This window comes from Gymnogyps californianus, chromosome 15 (genome assembly GCF_018139145.2).
Source record: "Gymnogyps californianus isolate 813 chromosome 15, ASM1813914v2, whole genome shotgun sequence".
NCBI lineage: Eukaryota > Metazoa > Chordata > Aves > Accipitriformes > Cathartidae > Gymnogyps > Gymnogyps californianus.
This window is the reverse complement of record NC_059485.1, coordinates 18,233,849-18,255,571: the sequence shown is the minus strand read 5'-3', so window position 1 is coordinate 18,255,571 and position 21,723 is coordinate 18,233,849. Positions and strand designations below refer to the sequence as shown.

General features: G+C 50.7%; 1 protein-coding gene across 2 annotated transcripts; it reads left to right on the top strand.

The window, feature by feature from the left end:
- Positions 1 to 1,040: 1,040 nt before the first annotated feature.
- Positions 1,041 to 20,679, top strand: NAGPA (N-acetylglucosamine-1-phosphodiester alpha-N-acetylglucosaminidase). Of its 2 annotated transcripts, XM_050905931.1 has the most exons (12): positions 1,041 to 1,070; positions 5,423 to 5,908; positions 12,821 to 12,960; positions 13,520 to 13,628; positions 13,951 to 14,079; positions 14,948 to 15,156; positions 16,310 to 16,357; positions 16,727 to 16,855; positions 17,965 to 18,096; positions 18,297 to 18,357; positions 19,018 to 19,263; positions 20,096 to 20,679. In XM_050905931.1, exons 1-11 carry the CDS (start codon positions 1,057 to 1,059, stop codon positions 19,238 to 19,240), a joined length of 1,680 nt encoding a protein of 559 aa, XP_050761888.1. In that variant the 5' UTR covers positions 1,041 to 1,056; the 3' UTR covers positions 19,241 to 19,263; positions 20,096 to 20,679. The 2 variants fall into 2 exon arrangements, with proteins under 2 accessions (XP_050761888.1, XP_050761887.1); XM_050905930.1 differs by having other exon boundaries at positions 19,018 to 20,679.
- The last annotated feature ends 1,044 nt before the right edge of the window (positions 20,680 to 21,723 follow it).

Sequence of the window (21,723 nt, the reverse complement as noted above, 5' to 3'; positions counted from 1 at the left end):
TTCCCTCTTTTCTTCCTGTGGCATTTCAGAAAGTTTGGAAATGCTGTTTGCAGTTTATTCTGGAAATGGTCTACTTAAGCTCAGTGAGGCAAAAATCGAGACCCAGCACCCGTTTCCTAAGACCGTTTGGCTTAAATGGTCAATTTGTATGCATCCCAGCAATATTTGCTCTCAGGAGCAGTGCTGAGTTAGCAGATTGTTGTTCCAAGTCACTTTCGGTTTTAATTACTTTGTCGTCCCTGTTAATATCTCAGGATGTTTACCAAAACAGAATAACCAGTTAGCCACTATGTTATTCATCGGGTTACACCGCAGAGCGCTTAAAAAATTCAGAGTGCTACACAGCTTTTGAGTCATGTCTGTTCCTGTGAACATCACCAAACTTGTTCTCCCTGACAGATACACACTACGTACGCGTGTAGGCTCTTCGGAGCCGCCTCAAGTCTTCCTCCCCTTGACAGATTGCTGCAAGTGCAATAAATAGAGACGCAGAAGCCTAAATCCTTCTGACTAGTGGAACTTCACTAATCCTGGAAGTCACCAACCCAAATGTCTCAAGCTAACCTCACAAAACGTGCTGCTACCTTGGCTACTCTTATTGCCACATAATGTACGTAGTACAAACCTTTTAAAAATTGCATTATGGCTTTTTTCATTTGCACTGAAAAAATTAACATGGAGTATCTCAGTAGTAAGTATTTGCACCAATCACACCTGCACTGTGGGGGTACGGATTAACAGTAGTCATAAACCCCATGACTTCAAAGGGTTCAGACTACTGAAGCTGCGCTATATTGTCATATGATAAATGATTGCCATTTTTAACAGCAAGGTAATTTGCTTCTTGTGTTTGTTCTCCTGTTTGCTCAGTTTCTAAAGTGCAACCCCTGCTACGGCGGCGATGAAAGGAGTCGGTCGCAGAATAAGCTCAATTTGGAAGCAATTCTAGGTAGCCTGAAACGCTACTGCAGGCAGCCTAGCGCTGAGCCCACAGCCTGTTTTGATGCTGCTGAGAATCTCCTGTGCTTTGCTCACTGCACTGAAGATGAAAAGACTATGGTGGTTCACAGGTAGGACTCCCTGGCCCCACGCTAAATGTTCCTCTAAAGACCACCATGCTCTAAAATATGAAATTAATTTTATTCTGTTTAGTACATGCTGTGATGTGTACTGTACACCTGCCTAACCTCATCTAGTGTGAACCATTCTCCCCTTTATGCTAAGACTACAGCTAGCACTAGATAGAACCATAGCACGTAGTTTTTTCACCAAGCTTTCCAACCTCAACCTTCCTTCCTGAAGGGAAAATGGCATGGAAAGACCCTTTTAAAAATGCTCCTTTCTCCACCCATAGCACCCTCTACCACTCCAAACTCTGTACCCTTCTTTCAGTTGCTGCCTTTTAATCTCACTAGCTGCTTTTTATCTGCTTTATTCATTTTCTTCCCACCCAAAAAGTCCCTCAGGAAAGTGTGAAGGTAAAAAGAAGTGACCTAGTTAGAGGAAATTTTTACACAACTTCCCAAAGACAGTTTCTCCTGACTGATTTGTATTGGCTTAGACATATTTTCAGACAGGTACAGGTATACATTATAGAAATAAATTTTTTACTTCCACCCAGTTCTACAGATATGGGCATAGACGAGGAAAAAGGGAGATAAGTTAATCAGAAAGAAGAGCCAGTATATATGGCTTATAAGATTCCCAGTAAGTTCCGACAGGCAAATTCAAATTAGTAATTATTAGATATGTTTTTCCACAACTAAAAGTTTTCAAATTACAGGAAAAGGGTCAAATACTTGTTAATTGTGTTCACACCCTAATTTTCAGAGCTGGGCTGAACTTCAGGTTCAAGACAGAGGTGGAGCTAGTATTAGATCTAGACATCAGCATGCATGTTCCTTTCATGATATTCACTGTGATAACAGAAAAAAAAAAAATGGCAAGTTTGGCTGACCTCCACTGAGTGGAGAAAACAGAGATACTCTGATTTAGAACCTGACTTAGACTAAAACCTAAGTTAGGTTTGGAGCTGTGTCTTCGTACCAAAGCCCAGGACAGCTTAGCTTCTGAGATTCATTCAGTCCTGTGTAGTCATAAAGTGGTTTGCCAGCACCTGCACATACATATACTTTAGAACCTGTATTTTGGGGAGGTAACTGTGTTTGTGACACGCTTGAAATTGAGACTGGTTATCTTTAACAACAGGTGATAATCTCCATGAATGGGGAAATCTTGTGTCACAGCAAACAAACACTGAAATTCTGACAATGCCCACGCTTCCCTCTTTGAAAAGTTCTAGAAAAACAAGTTACTTACACTCCATGCAGTACTGAATATCAGTGCAGTGGGAGGGGCTGCTTTACAGAGGAAAGTAAATTGCAAGTAAATGCACTATATGGTGAGGAAAGACACTTCGGTTTTCAAATACTGTTTTGTTTGGTTTTTTTTTTTTCATTTTGGTTTGCATGAGGTTTCTGTTCCCTATGGATTTCCAAAGGCAGCTTTTGGCCTGTGGATTCTACACCCCACGTTGTGATCCTGGCCTCTCTTGTAAGCTATGGAAAAGACAGGGTGAGTTTCGGAATTGGGTGGAAGCCCTTAGTACAGGATGTTCCCTGCGAAAAGTTTAAGGTGTTTGAGCAAAAGACAAAGCACGATCCTGAATGAACTCCCAGAGTACTCTACTCACTGCTTTATGTAGAGCTGAGTTTAGACCATTAAAACCGCACTGTTAATCCACCCTGGAGTTTCAACCGGACAGCCTTGTTTCCAGCTTGAAACACAAGCAGGACACATGCAGCTCTCTACTGCTGAATGAAAGTGGAGGCATAATAACCCTAAGATCTTTTAATGCACTGGTTTGTGCTAAGGGAGTTTTCCAGTTCATTTCTGAAATAAAAGTACATTTTTCCGCCTGCAAGGTACCTGAGACAGCATCACGCTTACCCATACCAGGTACAGGTAAGGGAGAGCTGGGAGGCTCTCCTTTGATCTCTCTGATCCTGGGAGAGCTGAGGCATTACCCCCCCTTTAGCACTGGCCTTGGAAACACCGGCTTCCGCCACCCACAATGCAGCCTTGGGCAGGCGGCTCCACAGCCCCACTCCCCCCATTCACAGAGGCGATACCTGCCCTTGTGTCACATCCTTTACAGAATCGAATGCCTGAAAGTGAGGAGACAACTAACTGAGCTCATCATCAGCCTCACGCAGGCTGAACAGACATAAACACACATCAGGCAAATGTAATGAACCGTTCTACAGTGAGAATGGGGCTTTCCCAATGCTTCCTCCTTGAATTCCCCTCTCCCTCACTCACTGAGTAGCTCAAGGAAATTGTGTGCAATGCAGCTGAGCAGTAGGCTAGACTTTTTTACAATAAAAATCTGAAACTTCTCTACCAAGCTACATTTGCGCACAGGGAAAGAAAGGAAAGAGTTTAATTGCATCCCCCATCCTAAGACGACAGGAGCATCTGCTGCCAGGCAGCAGTAGCAGGCCTGCCCTCTGCATGCACAGATGTCAAAGTCCGTGCCAGAGCCATGCCTCCAGGGGGAACAGAGGCTTGGATTTTAAGATTAGCCCCACCAGCCTGGGAGCAGATTGCGCACCTAAAAGATGTATTCTAGTCCCGATATAAACATTTTGAAATTTCAGTTCCGATAGAATGACATCCTGGCAGTATTTTCCTCAGTGACACGGGTACGGCTCAGAACAGAGCAATGAAACACTGAAACAATGTCCTGAAGTTAGCATTTACACCTCCCTAGCAACTAGCCCTGAAAGCCTGGCAAACACCCCCCCCCCTCCCCCCATTAATTCCCTCTGCTATTTAAACTGTTAGAATTTAGTAGAAAACCAAAGGGTGCCTGCTTTTACTGTTGCTCTTTGGGTGGTTACGGCTTTCCAAACAGCCTCTTTTGTTTGGTCAGTGCTAGAGCTGAAACTTGGCTGAAAGCGCCAAGAGCAAGCTACTGAGGTCAAGAGAAAGAAATATGAAACTTAACAAGTGTTTGGAGCAGTCAGTACGGCTTGAGGAGATGGCAGGGCTAAGCACTTGATAAAGATGAAACAGTGAATAAAGTAGGTGCCCTTACCACTGTTAAAAAAATAGTTCTTTGATTCAAAATAGAACAATGGAGATTAGAAAGAGAAACATTTTTACTGATGATGAGGGGTCTGGCATATAGTTCTTGGTTAGAAAAAATAATTACCTTATAGGCAGGACAGGAATGGAGGATTTGCTTTTTTTAATCATGTATTTGACTTGGATAGTTCTTGAAAGAGAAAATTCCCAGATTTGTAAACTAAGGCTCTCCGAGAGTTTTTGTCCTAACTCTGTTAGCCAAGGTGTATCACAGAATCCAAGCCACTTAAGTTACAGTTAGGAAAACCTAGATCTAACTGGGTATATCATCATCCCCCCCCAATTTAGTTATTTTTCCCTTCTGGAAAACAGACAAAAGCCTAATCCTCCAAATGAGGATGATGAAGCTGCAGTGCCAGTAAAGGCCGTATTTACTTCGTTTTCTGTGAGACACGTGTGAGAATCTGTCAGAGATGGTGATGAGAAAATGCCAGACCCTGAAGAACAGAGAGCGTGTCCTCCCTGAGGCTAAAGCTAATTCAGACGCGTCTACATGGACCAGAGACGGGCCACAGCTTATTACTGAAACAACAGACTTTAAAAGTATTTCTTTCCATCTTTCTAGCCGTAAATGTCTTCTTAGCTCACCGCTCTGAGCACAGACCGTACCCACAGCACACACTGATGGTCGGGGCGGCGGGCACAGCCCGCCTCGGCCGGCCTCCCCTCGCTGAGGGGCGGCGGGAAAGGGCGGGAAACGGCCCCAGGCGCTGGGGCTGCGCCGCCGCCGGGCGGCAGAGGGCGCGCTACCAGCGCCCGCCCGCTGAGCGCCCGCCAAGATGGCGGCCTCCCGAGCGGCGGGGGCCGCGGGCGGGGGCCGCGGGAGGCGGTCGCCGGTGCCGGCGGGGCGGGCGGTGGTGGCCGCCGCGCTGGCGGCGCTCGGCTGGCTGCAGGCGGCGCGCGGCGCCGGGTGAGTGTCCGCGCGGGTGCCGCGGGCGGTGTCAGCCCTGCCGTCCCGGTACGGGCGGGTCCCGGGGGTCCCTTCCCGGCCGGTAGCACCGCTCCTCTCTTGGGGCTCTGGCCGGCAGCCGCCGAGCCGGTGCCCCGAGGTCGGCTTGGTGGTGCGGGTACTAGGCGGGACAGCCCCCCTTAAGCCGGGGTGGGTTACAGCGGTACCGGGGACTCCCTGGGGGCAGGAGAGAAGCGGCGCCCGGGTGTCGGTGAGGCCTTCCTCACCCACCACCCCGAGCCAAGCAGCTCTTGTCCCACCACGTAGGGTTGCAGACGCGTTCTGCCAGGGCAGCCTTGGGGCAACCAGATCTTCTCATTGCAGGAGCCCCCCGAGCGACCCTCTGCTGCAGCCGTATTTCCCCTCCCGGCATGGCCCTCGGCACAACCACAGGCACGTCAGAGACTGTCAGCCCCTCAAGTATGGCAACGTAACACACGAAGCTTGGCCCAGCGACAACAGGACGGGCGGCCCAGTGGCTACCACCAGAACGTTTGTTTCTTACATCCCCGCAGGGGGTGAGGACCGCAAGGTGGTCTATGGCCACTTCACTTTCGTGAGGAACCCCCTGAGGACCTTCTCTGTGCTAGAGCCGGGCGGCACAGGAGGCTGCCAGGCTCACCGCAGAGCCCCCGTGGAAGAGACCGCAAAGCTCGGGAAGTGTCTCGTGGCCCAGAACGGCGGGTACTTTGACATGGGAACCGGAGAGTGTCTTGGGAACGTTGTGAGCAATGGAAAGCTGGTGAGAAACTCTGGAGGCCTGCAAAACGCTCAGTTTGGCATCCGGAAGGATGGCACCATGGTGTTCGGGTAAGAACTTGGGGGTTGTTTGGAGGGTGCTTTCTCCTCCCTGAAGACTGGTAGGCATCACTGAGGCAGGAAGCACTGCCTCCTTGGCCTCTCCCAGTTAGAGCAGAAGCATGCTTTGAATGCTGAAATTAGGGATGTCCTACCTATACCCCATTGAGCTGTCTCTGGCAATTGGCTTTTTTTTCGTAGGATGAAGAGAAACCGGGTAAGTTACTCTGATGATCTCTAGCTGCTCGGGTTCCTGTGTCTCCTCTCCCAACATGCAACAGGTACCCTTGATTATGGTAGAAGGGAGAGAGGTCTCTGTCCTCCCCAGAGAGGGGAGGCAGAGTGGACTATGTAACTGCTCCGACTACAGCACAGAAACGCTGGGGTTGGAAGGGACCTCTGGAGGTGCCTCATCCAACACCCTGCTCAGCACAGGGTTAGCTGGAGCAGGTTGCTCAGGGCCATGTCCAGTCAGGTTTTGAACATCTCTGAGGTTGGAGACTCCACAAGCTCTCTGGGCAAACCTGTTCTTGTGATTGACCTGCCCTTGACAGTAAAAAAGTTTGTCTTAAGTTACTTACTGCTAAATAGAAATCCAGGCATCTCCTGGATTGCCTGTGCACTGCTGTGTTGCCCTTTTGTCATGGTTTAACGCCACCAGCAACTCAGCACCACGCAGCTGCTCACTTGCTCACTGCTCCCCCTCCCAGTGGGATGGGGAGGAGAATCGAAAAAAAGAAGTAAAACTCATGGGTTGAGATAAGAACAGTTTAATAACTAAAGTAAAATAAAATAATAAAATTTTATCACCCACACTGATCTGCCAGAGCTCTAATCCTAACCCGTAAGCCCTCAGCTAGCTTGTAGTCAGTGCCTAGGCAGAATCATAGAATCATTTAGGTTGGAAAGGACCTTTAAGATCATCGAGTCCAACCGTTAACCTAACACTGCCAGGTCCACCACTAAACCATGTCCCTAAGCACCACATCTACATGTCTTTTAAATGCCCCCAGGGATGGTGACTCCACCACTTCCCTGGGCAGCAGTTCCAATGCTTGACAGCCCTTTCGGTGAAGACATGTTTCCTAATATCCAATCTAAACCTCCCCTGGCGCAACTGAGGCCATTTCCTCTCATCCTATTGCTTGTTACTTGGGAAAAGAGACCGACCCCCACCTCGCTACAACCTCCTTTCAGGTAGCTGTAGAGAGCGATAAGGTCTCCCCTGAGCCTCCTCTTCTCCAGGCTAAACAACCCCAGTGCCCTCAGCCGCTCCTCATCAGACTTGTGCTCCAGACCCTTCACCAGCTTTGCTGCCCTTCTTTGGAGGCACTCCAGCACCTCAGTGTCTTTCTTGTAGTGACGGGGCCCAAAACTGAACACAGGATTCGAGGTGCGGCTTCCCCAGGGCCGAGTACAGGGGGACGATCACTTCCCTAGTCCTGCTGGCCGTGCTATTTCTGACACAAGCCAGGATGCTGTTGGCCTTCTTGGCCACCTGGGCACACTGCCGGCTCATATTCAGCCGGCTGTCGACCAACACCCCCAGGTCCTTCTCCGCCGGGCAGCTTTCCAGCCACTCTTCCCCAGTCCTGTAGCATTGCACGGGGTTGTTGTGACCCAAGTGCAGGACCCGGCACTGAGCCTTGTTGAATCTCATACAGTTGGCCTCGGCCCATCGATCCAGCCTGTCCAGATCCCTCTGCAGAGCCTTCCTACCCTCGAGCAGATCAACACTCCCGCCCAACTTGGTGTCATCTGCAAACTTACTGAGGGTGCACTCGATTCCCTTGTCCAGATCAATGATAGAGATATTAAACAGAACTGGCCCCAATACTGAGCCCTGAGGAACACCGCTTGTGACCGGCCGCCATCTGGATTTAACTCCATTCCCCACAACTCTTTGGGCCCGGCCATCCAGCCAGTTTTTTACCCAGCGAAGAGCACGCCTGTCCAAGCCATGAGCAGCCAGTTTCTCCAGGAGAATGCTGTGGGAAACGGTGTCAAAGGCTTTACTAAAGTCTAGGTAGACGACATCCACAGCCTTTCCCTCATCCACTAAGTGGGTCACCTTGTCATAGGAGGAGATCAGGTTAGTCAAGCAGGACCTGCCTTTCATAAACCCATGCTGACTGGGCCTGATCACCTGGTTGTCCTGTACGTGCCACGTGATGGCACTCAGGATGATCTGCTCCATAACCTTCCCTGGCACCGAGGTCAGGCTGACAGCTCTGTAGTTCCCCAGGTCCTCCTTCCAGCCCTTCTTGTAGATGGGCATCACATTTGCTAACCTCCAGTCAACGGGGACCTCCCCGGTTAGCCAGGACTGCTGATAAATGATGGAAAGTGGCCTGGTGAGCACTTCCGCCAGCTCCCTCAGTACTCTTGGGTGGATCCCATCCGGCCCCATAGACTTGTGTGTGTCTAAGTGGTGTCTAATGGTCACTAACCATTTCCCCTTGGATTATGGGGGCTTCAGTCTGCTCCCTGTCCCTGTCTTCCAGCTCAGGGGGCTGGGTACCCAGAGAACAACTGGTCTTACTATTAAAGACTGAGGCAAGGAGGCATTAAGTACCTCAGCCTCTTCCTCATCCTTTGTCACTATGTTTCCCCCCCACATCCAACAGAGGATGGTGATTCTCCTTAGCCCTCCCTTTGTTGCTAATGTATTTATAGAGACATTTTTTATTGTCTTTTACGGCAGTAGCCAGATTAAGTTCTAGTTGGGCTTTGGCCCCTTAATTTTCTCCCTGCATACCCTCACAACATCTTTGTAGTCCTCCTGAGTTGCCTGCCCCTTCTTCCAAAGGTCATAAACTGTCCTTTTTTCCTGAGTTCCAGCCAAAGCCCTCTGTTCAGCCAGGCTGGTCTTCTTCCCGTGGGCTTGTCTTTCGGCACATGGGGATGGCCTGCTCCTGCGCCTCTAAGTTCCCTTCTTGCAGAGCGTCCAGCCTTCCTGGACTCCTCTGCCCTTCAGGACTGCCTCCCAAGGGACTCTGTCAACCAGTCTCCTAAGCAGGCCAAAGTCTGCCCTCCGGAAATCTCAGGTGGCAGTTCTGCTGACCCCCCTCCTTACTTCTACAAGGATCAAAAACTCTTATCATTTCGTGATCACTATGCCCAAAACAGCCTGCAACCATCACATCACCCACAAGCCCTTCTCTGTTCACAAACAGCAGGTCCAGCGGGGCGCCTTCCCTAGTTGGCTCACTCACCAGCTGTGTCAGGAAGTTCTCTTGCACACGCTCCAGGAACCTCCTAGACTGTTTCCTCTCCGCTGTATTGTATTTCCAGCGGACATCTGGTAAGTTGAAGTCCCCCATGAGAACAAGGGCTAGCGATTGTGAGACTTCTCCCAGCTGCTTATAGAATATTTTGTCTGCCTCTTCATCCTGGTTGGGTTGTCTGTAAGAGACTCCCACCAAGATATCTGCCTTGTTGGCCTTCCCCCTGATTCTTACCCATAAACACTCAACCCTATTGTCACCATCATTAAGCTCTAGACAATCAAAACGCTCCCTAACATACAGGGCTACCCCAGCACCGCCTCTCCTCCAGGCATTCCCGCTGCTCTCCCATGTCAAGAGCAGCTGCTCCCCACTTCTCCCACCGCTTTCCCTGGGTACGGCTCTTCCTAAGAGCCCGTATCCATCCATTGCAGCGTTCCAGTCACACACACTGTCCCACCATGTCTGCATGATCACAGTGAGGTTGTAGCCCTGCAGCTGCACAGACCTCCCGTTCCTCCTGTTTGTGCCTGTACTGCTTGCATTACTGTACAACTTCACATAGGCACTCACTCTGATTTTCCAGGAAGAGGATGAGAGCTTCCCCGTGAGTCCTCTCACCATTTCCTTATTTGGGTGCATGTGGTTGAGATCCCCTTTTCTTTATACTTTGTTGTTTCAAGTTCTCATGCCCATGTCACCCTGCAACCTTCACTTGCCAGCCTGCTCTCCCACTTCCTCACTTGACTGTGGGCGATCATCTCCCTCCTGTGTCTTTCCTGGTCTAAAGCCCTCCTCAAGAGGTCACCTATTTACAGAAGTTACTTTTGCCTCACTTGGTCGGGTCCTCATTCCTCAGAGAGGGTTCCATCCTTGTAAAAGCCAAGTTCCTGTTGTCAGCACCAGCTGTGCTACTGCATATTGACCCACAGAATCCATCCACTGCTTCTCAAGCCCTTCCTCCTCACCAGTAGGCTTGAGGAGAGGACCACCTGGGCCACCCTTGGCTATCACCCCCGGAGCTATGCAGTTGCTCTTGATACACTCCTGGTTTCCCCTGGCAGTGCTGTTGGTGCCCGCATGGACGAGCGGCAGGGGAGATAACAGTCTGGGGGCTGGAGAAGCCTCAGCAGTCTGCCCACAACATCCCAAATCTGAGCCCCCAGCAAACCTCGCTAGACAGGTTAGCAGATGGGGGCCTCTGTCCCCCGCAGCAGGGAGCTTCCCCCATCACTCACCCACCTCCTCTGGTGCTGCTGCGGGGTTCAGGCTCAGCTGGCACAGACGCTTTGGTTCACAGAGCTCCCAGCCCCTTGCCTGCTGCCAGGGCAACCTGGGTGGAAGAAGAACTCCCTCCTGTTGCCAGAGCTCACGGTCTTCCAGCCTTCATCATCACAGGGTTTGCCACCCCAGTCAGCAGATCCTGGGTGCTCCTTCTGGACATTGCAGGGTTCAGGGTTTTGTTTCTGCAGGCTATTAGGGAATATCTGTCCATCTCTTTCTCATCATCCCTGCTGCTCTGCAGTGTGTGGACCTCCTCCTGTAGCTCCTCGTCCTAGCAGCATAGCTCCTCAGCCAGCATGCACTAGGACACCATTTCCCTTGGCCCCAGCTTCAGCGAGAAGCACAGGTATCCCTGCAGCCTGAGAGCTGGAGTGCGCCTTCCCCCTCCACAGCTCAAGCTGAATCAAGGTGTCTGCTGTGCTGGAGGTAGTTGCAGAAGTCGGTGCTGGAGGCTGCGCCCTGTGGCATGTCACCATGGCTGACCACAGACACTGCCCTCTGCAGACTTTCCAGCTCCCCACCACATGAGCTGCAGCATCTCTTGGCTCCTGGGAGCTGTGGTCTCAGCCTGGCTGTTATATAGGCCTCTTCCTGGCACCAGCTGAAGGGGTGTGTGACACTCCCTAATCAGCTGGAGAAAAAAGCTCAAAGCACCCTTTGATGAGGAATAGCTGAGAGAAGGACTGTTAGTGCTCACTGGAAGTAAAGGCCCCCCAGTAGCTACCCTTCCCCAGCAGCAGCAGGCACGCTAAAGGTCCTGGAAGGGTTCCTAGCGGTCCTTCTGATGGTCTCAGAAGGTTGAGAAGCAGTCTGGAAGCTGCTGCATCTGTTGGCTGCATTCTCCACCCTTCTGTTAGTGCACTCCCACGTGCCCTCAGACGTCGGCAAGGGTCCCTGCAAAGCCAAACTGACTGTACCAAGCCAGAGCTTTAGCCTGCAGCCATTCCCTGACAGCCCTGGGAACCATGGCCTTAATTTACACGGGCGGAGGGGCTGGCAGAGTTGGTAACATGTCCCCTTTAGTGAGGGGGCTTCTGCCAAGGGGACCAACAGCAACTGCAAGGTCGCTGTTGAGTCCTTCATCTCAGCTCTGCCCTGCTTCTCTCCTGCTCTGGCAGGGTTTCCCATGTTAACTGGAGTCATGGCACTGTGTGAGTTGTCTGCTTGGTGTCTTTGTGGCTTCCAAAACATGACACTAGAAATAGTTTTGGTGTAAATAATTTGGTCTTTCAGAGCAGTGGGGAAAGTAATTCGCACTTGACCCCTTCACACTATACCATGAGCAGCAGGACGGTGCACTGGGGCACATTGTTACCCCCCACCTAGCAAAGATGCTGCCTCTGCCACCTGGACTAAGGATGGATAATTGCAGGCTTTAAAAGCTGACAGTTGATTAGTCCGTGCTCAAGCTGTTGTGTAGTTTGATCCATTTTCAGCTGTGTTCATTTTGTCTTTGTGTTCCCTTCCCATGGGTGAAGGGAGTCCTTTTTGCATGTTTTCCATCCAGGTATTTTCAATTACACTTGTCTACAAAGCATGAAGCTTTGTTTGGCTGCAGTCATGGATACTAAAAAACTGAAAGTTGAGCATCCAGCTCCCACAAGACATGTCTGGAGCATGTAGAGCAATCAGTTTTAAACCAAAGACCACTGGCAGAACTTACAGCGAAAGCACAGCTGTTCAGCCCCAACCTTTGCTGCTGTCCTCTCCTGTCAGTTGCAAACATCACCTAGCATCAGGTTCTGATGAGGCAGGTGTTACTCAGCACCCTAATTCTTGAGAGAAGAATATCCCTTGGGAAGCACCCCACAGTGATGCACAATGCCCGATCATGGAAATCATTTTACTGTCTGACTGTTCAGTGAAAGGTTTTGCTGCGTGGAAGCGTAGAGGAAGCTCTTTCCCAGACGGAGGGGAGCAGGTAGCATCCAGCAGTGTCTTCCCCTCAGTGCAGCTGTAGGCAGACTGGATGCTGCTGCTGAAAACCCTCTCAAAAGCTGTTTGGTGTCACTGTTTTACAGAATGGAAGCTGACAGACAGCAAGATGTTACAGCTGCTTCCACAGATCCCTGAGTATTTGGCAATGGCTCTGCCCTCATGTTCTGCCAGATGCTTTGTGCCCTTATTATCCTGGCTGAGGTCCACTGGCTGCATTGTTGGCAGGAGCTGTTTCATGCACAGTGGCCTGGGACCATCATTAACAGTGGTTTGTGCAGAATAGCGGAGAACAGGGTCCACTCTGGCTGCTAAAATGATGTTTCGCACTGCTTGGCCTCTAGTTTTAGATGTAGTTAGCCTTCATTCAGCCACCTTCTCCGCTTCCCCCTGCTTCTGGAGCCTGCTGGCAGCAGAAGAGGCTTTTACGTGACGCTTCTGTGACTGTGGGTAACCCCTCCTGCTCTCTCTTTCCTAGTTACCTGTCTGAGGAAGATGTCTTGGATCAAGCAAACCCTTTTGTGCAGCTTGTGAGTGGGGTTGTTTGGCTCCTAAGAGGTGGAGAGGTGTACGTCAGTCAGAGTCAAATGGCTGAGTGTGGTGAAATTCAAACCACAGGTAAATATTGTAAAGCCTAGCTTCAGCCTGGCTATAGATTGTCCTTCTGATGGGGCCGTTGGAAGGAGGGGGGTAGCAGTGGAAACTATGTTGTCTAGTTGCAGTTTGCTACTCACTTAAGAGGTCCAGATTTCTTCTGTGCTGCTTTACCCTTAGTCTGCGGCGAGCGCAGTACAAGAAACAGGCTGCCTGCAAGGTGAGGCTGCACTCGCCTGTTCCGGGTTGTTGAACAGAATTTGCTGAGGACTGTAAATAGTGGTGGCATGATTGGTATTAATACTTGTCCAGAGAAACTCAAAGCAGATCCCCCTTACAGGAGTTTAAAACTGAGGGCTTCTGAATCCCCTTCTTTGTCCCTGTGCCAGACAAAAACTTAACGAGCGCTTCCGGAAATGTTATTTCTGGATGGGCTTGGATGAACAAGAGGAACCTGGGCTCTGTTGTCATTGTGTTTCAATTTAGATGAGCTCCTTGCCGGGAGCTGTTTTGCAGACAGATGTATCTGAACAGCCAGTTCTGTCACCCAGCTGGTGCCTGAATTATTCCCTCTCCTGCACAGGAACCTTCGACAAGTTCATCAATGTGATATCAGCCAGGACTGCAGTTGGACACGACAGTCAGGGGCAGCTGGTCTTGGTTCATGTGGATGGACAGACAGAATCCAGAGGGTAAGGCCGGGGTTGGGGTAAGGTCTTGGGGCAGGTGCAAGATCGGTCTTTAAATTCTGTCACTGGAACTGGAGGGACTTTGCGGCTGCCAGTAATATGTTTTAAGGCAGAGACTTGCAGAGCTCGAGAGGTCGGTTGAAGACACCTCTGTTTGATGTCTTTCTGGCAGAGCCAGAAAAGGCTGAGGCAGCCTCCAGTCAGCATACCTGCGATGGGAGAGCTTCCCCCCTTCCACTGAGGAGAGGGACCAAGCTTCCAGTATAGCAGTTTCGCTGAAGTCAAATAGCATGAATGAGCAACGAACAACTGTTTGCTTTTGCAGGGTCAACCTCTGGGAAATGGCTGAATTTCTGAAGCAGCAGGGAATCATCAATGCTATCAATCTGGATGGCGGAGGGTCTGCAACGCTGGTCTTAAATGGGACCCTCGCAAGCTACCCGTCGGAGCACTGGTAGGTGCTGGTGGCACATGCCCAGGGTTGCACAAGGAACCGTGCAGCTCCCGTTAGCGTGCAGAGCTCAGTCCTACCCCTCTGCTCTGCAAGGGAGTCAGTCTGCATTGCTGAGAGATCGCAATGTAAAGGCAAGTGACAGGTTTTGAGGGCGAGAGTGACTCTAAAATTTAAAGCGATTTAGTGACTACATATTTTTTCCACTTAGTCATCCGGGATTAAAGTTCAGGTGTTTTCAGACATGCAGCAAAGCTGTTCGACATGACTGAGTGACCTGATGTGGGAATCAGATAAGGAAACAGCTCTTAGACTGGGAGATTCAGAGCTGCATGTTCACAGGAATTAGCAGCGATCTGTCAACAGCTTTTTATTACGGAAGAGAAGCACTGACTTGGAGACCCTGCCCTGCCTCACGTGAGGGAACCTAAAGAATATTTTACTTTAAATTTAGCTTTTTAGTCATTTCTGACTGTAAACATGAAGGGATTTAAAATTCAGTTTGCAGTCTGACAGTTGAAAGCCAAGCGTTGCTATAACTGCAATGACGTCACTTATATCAAAGCAAACAATATTCAAGAAAAGGCGTGTTGAACGCTGAAGTTAGGGAAGCTGGGACTGCTTAAAGGGAGACTTCGCGTGTTGCTTTCTGTAATTCCATGTTTGAAATGACTCCTATCCAAGAGGAGTTAACACTTAGTTAATACGTTGACTCAAATCTAGTTTTATGTTTATTTTTTCCCATTATTAATGTTCTTGTTTGCCAATGTGAATCAGGATGAAAATTTGTGGATTATGTCAACTGGTTTCACGTAGGGCTGGGAGCGGCACAGTGCTTGCGTGCCTTATGGGACCCGTCTTCTGTCCCCAGCTCCTTTGACAACGTGTGGCGTTGCCCTCGGAGCATCTCGACCATCGTGTGTATCCACGAGCCTGCCTGTGAGCCTGCAGACTGCAGCGGTCACGGGAACTGCGTGGAAGGGGAGTGCCACTGCACTGGGGACTTCTGGAGAGGTCCAGCCTGTGACATCTTGGACTGTGGCCCTTCCAACTGCAGCCTGCGTGGCGTCTGCACCGACTGTGAGTCACTGTGGTGCACAAAGGCTTCTAACACGGAGATGCCAGTGGGTGCCCGTGGGTAGGTCTAGGGGAAGCACAGACCTGGGCAGTATATGCACGGGGAATATCGCTTACCTGCCTGCGAGGCACCACGGTGGGGCCTCAGCGCATCGCTGCGTGCAGTCCTGGCTGGTTCACAGAGTCCTTTCCCACGCTGGCGTGAAGGAGAACTGGCTCATGTGAACTGGCACCAGCAGTAGCCGCTTCCTTCGCTGCAGAGAGCGGCACTCTTTGGAGAGGCTTCCCAGCGCCCAGAGCCCAGCCTTTTAGGGCCGCAGGTGCTGATTGTCCAGCCAGCCCGTGCCCTGATGCTGGAAGCCAGCTGGTGCTGTGTGCCTCAGCCCTCGTCTTACCTTCTGGGTGTATGGAGCTGCTCTCCCCCTTCCCTCCAGCATCTGAAGCAGCAGTAGAGATGGTTAGAACACGTTGCCTTTAGGAGACAGCAGCGGGGCTAGGCTGGGCCTCAGATCTGGAAACTGGACCTGTAGTAGGACTCAACTTCAAACTCTATGTCTCAGTTTCCCTTTCTGCCCCCTGGGGTTGTGCTCCTGCTTTGTTTGTAAATCTGCTGATGGGAAGGGCAGTGTATTACGCTGTATGACAGAGCAGCTGAGTTCTGCCCCCTCCCCTTATTGTTCCTTCTTTACTTGACTCTCCTGCTTCATGATTTTTACAAGTGTGCAGTTGCTACTCTTCCCTAAACTCATTTTGAATCTAGGGACTGCCGTAACGTACACCCCCCAGCTTCTGCTCTTCAGTGCCTGCTCAATCCCGTTCTCCTCTTTCTGCGCTACCTCCCTGATTCAGCTCACGGTCAAGTTTGCGCCAGTGAAGTGACTGGGCAGAGCTCAGTGGGTGCAGGCGTCGCTAATAGTTGACCCAGAGTTAATCTCTTGAAATCCCGTCAGCAGGAGGTTCTGCCGTGTTTGGCAGCTGTAGCGAGTGCGTATTTGAACCTAACCCATGTGTGAGTTCAGGGTTCCTCTTCTGTGGGTTCCCTGGCAGGGAGAGTTAAGAGGGCACCCCAAGAAGCAGAGGCTCCTAATTTTGACTTCTTGCTATTTCTAAATCTTTCTCTATTGTTATTAATGCCTGTTCGTGTGTGTTTGCACAGCTGGATGCCTGTGTGATGCTGGCTGGATTGGCAGCAACTGCAGCCAAGGTAATGCAGCGAATTCCACTCCACTCCACTTCTTCGTAGCCAGCAAGAGGATAGCGCGAACCACTTCCTAACAGCTGGCTGCCTGCAGTGGTGGGTGGCTCCCCAAGAGGGAGCAGGGAAGGGAAAGGCTACACAGCGTGCTTTTCTTTTTGTCAGTCTGAGTTTAATTCTAGCCTGAGCATCTTACGATTGGCTTAGTGCGAAGCACTTTAAGCCCTCGCTCCTTGTTCAAGGCACAGGCTCGGCTTCTGTTCTCTGAGCAGCCATCAGCACCCTGTGCCGGTGAATACTCCGTGGGTATAAGCCTAGGGTGGGATTGCTTGCCTTGGTAGCGAGGGCCCTGACAAGATCTCTGCTTGTCTCCTGTAGCTTGTGCCAGCGGTTTCTTTGGGGACGCTTGCACCCAGAAATGCCGGTGCCAGAACAGTGGCTTGTGTGACCCCGTGCACGGAGCCTGTTCCTGCCCGGCTGGGTACTATGGCACCAGCTGTGAGCAAGGTAAGGGCTGCTCTGAATCACGGCCTGGGGAGAGGCTTTTCTGTCACATCTGAGCCACCTCTTGTAGGCAAAGCAAGCGGGAGGTCTGCCAGGCAGGCTCAGGCCTGAACTTCACAGCTGGAGCGTAACCTGCCAGCTCCCGGCTCTTAAGGGCTTGCCTGTCCTACCCAAACTGGCTAAAAAGAAAAGGAGGGAGCAGAGAGGAAAGAGGAATTTTCTTCATCATTAGAAAATTGTGGATGCCTGTTTAGTCTCTGCCCCAAAGAACTGTGTTGCTTTCCCAAGCTTGTGAGCGTAGAACACAAATACTTGAACATCCTTCGCCTGAGGGTGTTGCACCAGGCCCTGCCTCTAGCCCGGGCTCCGGGTGACCTGAGTCAGTGAGTGTGGAATGCTCCAAAGGGCCGTTCTGGCTTGCGACCTTCAGGCTCCAGCTGTACATGCGCTAGCGCTAACAGAGCTGGTGATGTTCTCGATTGTGTAACCACTCCAGCTTTTCTGAAGCGCTCGAGGCCCCCGTGTATGTGAATGAACAGCCTGCTCTGGTGACAGGACAAGTTAATTGCAGCGTGGGTGTCAACTTCTTGTGTGCGTGGTTAGCGATGCTTTGTTCTCAGCCTAGGAACGCTCAGCCAGCCCGAGCCCTATGTTACAAAATCTTCTCTGGGAAGCAAACAAAATAACAGCAGTTAACTCGCAGTTCGGGGCTTTCAGGCTGGAGGAAGCAGGGTGGGCAGGCAGAACAGCTCGGTCAGGAAACCTGGGAACCTGACTGCTTCCCTGTAGGAATCGGCCACTGCTGCTCCCCCCTCCACCTTTCCTTATGAACCAAGCAGCAGGTGTAGCAGGAAGAAAAACACATTGGAAGCAACAAGGCCAGAGACTTGCTGTGGTGACGGAAGCAACACAGACACCTCAGTGAGACGTAGGTGAGGTTTGAGCCTCTCCTAAAGCTCTGAGTGCGCCCATCCTTCCTGGCGCTGAGCTGGTGCGGCTGGGGAAGCGGGCAGAGTTGAGCTGGGGGCAGGGGAGCTGCAGTGCTGGACTGGATGGTTTCAAAGCAGGTGGAGCTTTGACAGTGACCGACTTTTTCGTACTCAATTCCCTAGAGTGTCCCATGGGCTGGTATGGGCCGAACTGCCAGAAACAATGCGCATGTGAAAACACGTGTCCCTGCGACCGGGAGACAGGCAGCTGCAATGTCACCTATGAACTGGCAATACAGGACCAGTTAAACAAAGGTACCTCTGGTTACAGTGGTTGCATTTAAAAAAAAAAAAAAAAAAAAGAAGGTGGAAGAGCAGCTTTAGTGCATGATGTTGTGTTTGCTTAGCTCCCAGCTCTGGCTGGCTGTCACCTTACCTCAGCTTGCTCTTTTTGAGTGGAATTTTACACCCTCCCCCCAAGACTGCCTTTCTTCCCTCTGTTCTTTGTTTTCCAGCTGGGCGGTGTTTGGCTTCCCAGAATAAGGGAAGGAGCAAAGAAAAATTCTCTCTGTCAGAGTAAGTGTGTAATACTCATCATACCTGTGTATACGTACACACCGAGCCCGTGCCATCGGTTGCTCACTGCGAGATGGAGTTGTTCGCGCCACCTCCTGGGTGCCAGGGCAGTGTGTCGGTGAAGCTGAGAGACCCGCTGCTTCACTGCCCAAAGCATCGGTGTTCTGACTTCATTACACCACCTACAGCTCTCCTGATGGGAAAGGCGAGGACAGGGGAGGCGAGGAGCTAAGGTGCTTGTAAGCCAAGTGCTGAGCTGAAGCCCCCACCAGTGACGGTTCATGCTCTGAGCCTGGTGCTCTGCCGCGTACAGTTAACCGAGAGCCTCCTCTCCTCTCCCCCCGATGCACAAAAAGAGAGAAGGACGGGTCTGGCACCAGAGCACGGCTGCTGTAGTACTGGTGAAGCTGCAGTCGCTCTGCAGGCGCAGCTGGTCCCTTGTTAACTGAGCGGAAAGCTAAAAACATCCGTTTGCTCTGGGTGCCAGAGCAGCCCTTCGAAAGCTTTCACAGAGGATGTTCTCACCTGCCTGCGGGCAGACCCGCAAGCTTGTGATGACAGAGAAGGGAGTACAGACCTTGAGAAATCATTTGCACACCGGGAACACGTGAAAGCAGGTCAAGAGATGTTGCTTATGCGGATTTTTCTTCTGTCCGACAGAAAAACCTGGCTCTCCATGACCTCTGTCTTGGCTCTGCTTCTGGTGATTAGCGCCGTGGGAAACGTCGGCCTTTTTCTCAAGGCCGGGGCAGAGAGGCACCGTGAGAGCGGTGACTATCTCTACCACCCCCTGAGGGAGATGAACGGGGAAGCCAGTCATACCTCCACATCTGCTGCCTGCGAGACAGAAGATACTCAGGACCAAAGTCAGGCACTCCTTTAGAGTCCCGGATGAGAAGAGACGAGGTATTTTACTCTGCACCTTGTAGTGCTGCTCAGCACGGACTGTTACAGAGGCTATTCAGGCCTAGAGTGTAGAACTGCTGACTAACCCAAGAGCAGCAGCGAGATCCCTCAGTCCGAGAAACTCCCTTGCTTCTGGCCCAGCCCCGGCTAGCTTCCCTGCCTTCCTCCGCTGCTCCGGCCGGAGCAAGCAGGATTGCGTAAGTAGTTGCCATGAGAGGATGCGGGGCACAAGCCATGGGGCCAGCTTCCACACCCGCAGGTGGATAAGGGAATTCCACTGCTGCAGCAGGAAAGGAAACGGACTGGCTCCCTCCAGGACTTGAGAGGAATGGGTGAGGAATGTCAGCCATAGGCACTGCAGAAAGGTCCCTTCTCGCCTGAGCAGTGGCAAGTATTTTTAAGATGCGAGATAAATTGCCTGTAGCATAAAGCTAGGCTTAAGGAAGCCGGCTTAAGGATGTTGTAGTCTATAACTGTCTGCCCCTTCCCTGGTAAGCTCAGACTTTGATCAGAAAACTAAAAAAAAAAAGTTGTTTTAAAGTGTTGAAACAGGGGCAGCACACAATAAAACGACAGCGTTCCTCCTCCTGGCCACAGCGGTAGGCTGAAAGGCTGACACGCAGGGCTGGGGCTTTCTGGCACCTGACTTTCTTCACCTGGCCAGCGTTGACTGCAGGGCCAGAGCATTTTCTTACCGAATCCTTAAGACTACTACTAGGACAAGAGGTGCATGAGCAGCACTGCGGTTTTTGGCAGGTTCTTGCAGTACAGCAACAGAAAAAGCCTTTTCACTTCAAAAAATTTCATTCTTCCCTTCTCTTGTACCTCTCAGAAGCCGGCGTGCTCCGCTCGGCTGCGTGGGCTGCCACCGAGGCGCCCTGCCGCTGAGGGACCGCGGCCTGGAGCTCGCCCACCTGGGGAAGGGAAGAGGCGGCAGCAGCCCGGCACGGCGGGCATGATGTGGTGACCGAGGCGTGGGGCTGGGCTCACCCCACCCCGGCCCGACGGGCCTGCGCTGCCCTCGGCCAGCGGGCCAGCACATGCAGCAGCCCTTGCTCGCTAATCAGTACGTGCTTCGAGCAAGCCAAGATCCTGAACATCTCGGCTGGAAATCAGGCATTTTACTAGAATACATCTGTGCACAGTGCATTTAAAAAAAAAAAAAAAGTATTTGAGTTTGCTTCCACGCGAGGGAAAACAAGCCTGTGATGTGCTACTTCAATGCTGCAAAGGGGGGGTTAAAGCCTGTCTGAGCCTGAATATTAACATTTTTATGCACTGTTTTTATCTCTCCGAGGAAAGGATATGTAACTTTTGTGCCGCTGTTGGCATCCAATCAGCCTGTAAACGGAAGATTCTATTTTTCTATTATTTACAGAGGACTATTTGAAACTTGAATAAAGTCTATTAGTGATAACTGCCTGAAACTCAAATCCTTAATATTCAGTTGCAGAAGGAAGACGCGATCCTTTCCCAGTTAATCTCAGTCGGCCATTCAAACCCAGCGGGGCCTTTTTATTGTAAATAACCAACTACATTGCAGGCTGACATGTTGTACCAGCCTACGCGGCGGTATGAAAACAAACAAAAAATGCTGGTTCTACAGGAAAAAATTACAGAACACTTTAGTTTAAAAGTAGGAGTAACTGAATACAAGCAAGCCTTACCTCCGTTTCTGTGGGTAACGGGAGCAGCACACATGCTTCAATTTTCAGAGTTTACCACAATTTGAGCAGTTGCATCAAACAATCGGACACGTTCTTTAGAGACGCTTTTTTATTTCCAACATACAGAAATGTACAGCTCCTACCAGCACCTACAAATACTGTAACTACGTACATTTGTTGTTGAGTAACACGTTACAAAGCACTCCGCGTTTTGCTAGTGTGCTCTTAAAGAACGGTTGGGGTTTTTTTGGCTGAGAAAAATCAGGACTTCGATATATAAAAATGAAGACAGCTGCAAGGGAGAGAAAGTAAGTGCTCGCTAAAAAACAATTAATGCCCATTTCACTCATATATGTAACTAATAGCTTGGAAGTGGATGCTGATGTCATTAAAAGCCAACGCATGTCACATAATTCCAATTTAGCCTTCCAAGCGAGAAATAAATCAGGTATAAGAATCATCACAAACGTGTTGGAAGAATATCAAAGCTAATAGCATGCGGGAATCTTTGACAAATGCTTGTCAGTTTTAGTCCTTAGAACCCACGAGCTCGGTTTCTTGCGTTATTTGGCTCACAGTATAAACATTTCAGATGTTACAGAAGCGTGAGCTAGGAAAAGGCGTTTTGAAGTAAGGGATTCCTCCGACTCTAGTATGGCTGGCCTTAGCTACTGCGTCAATACACAGCAGCTTCACACCCGAGCTGAGTGGAGAGTTGGGCTCACCGCTTCCTACGAGGAATTCTGAGTCGCAGGAAGCGTTACGGATTTAAGATGACTGGATTATGGTGTTT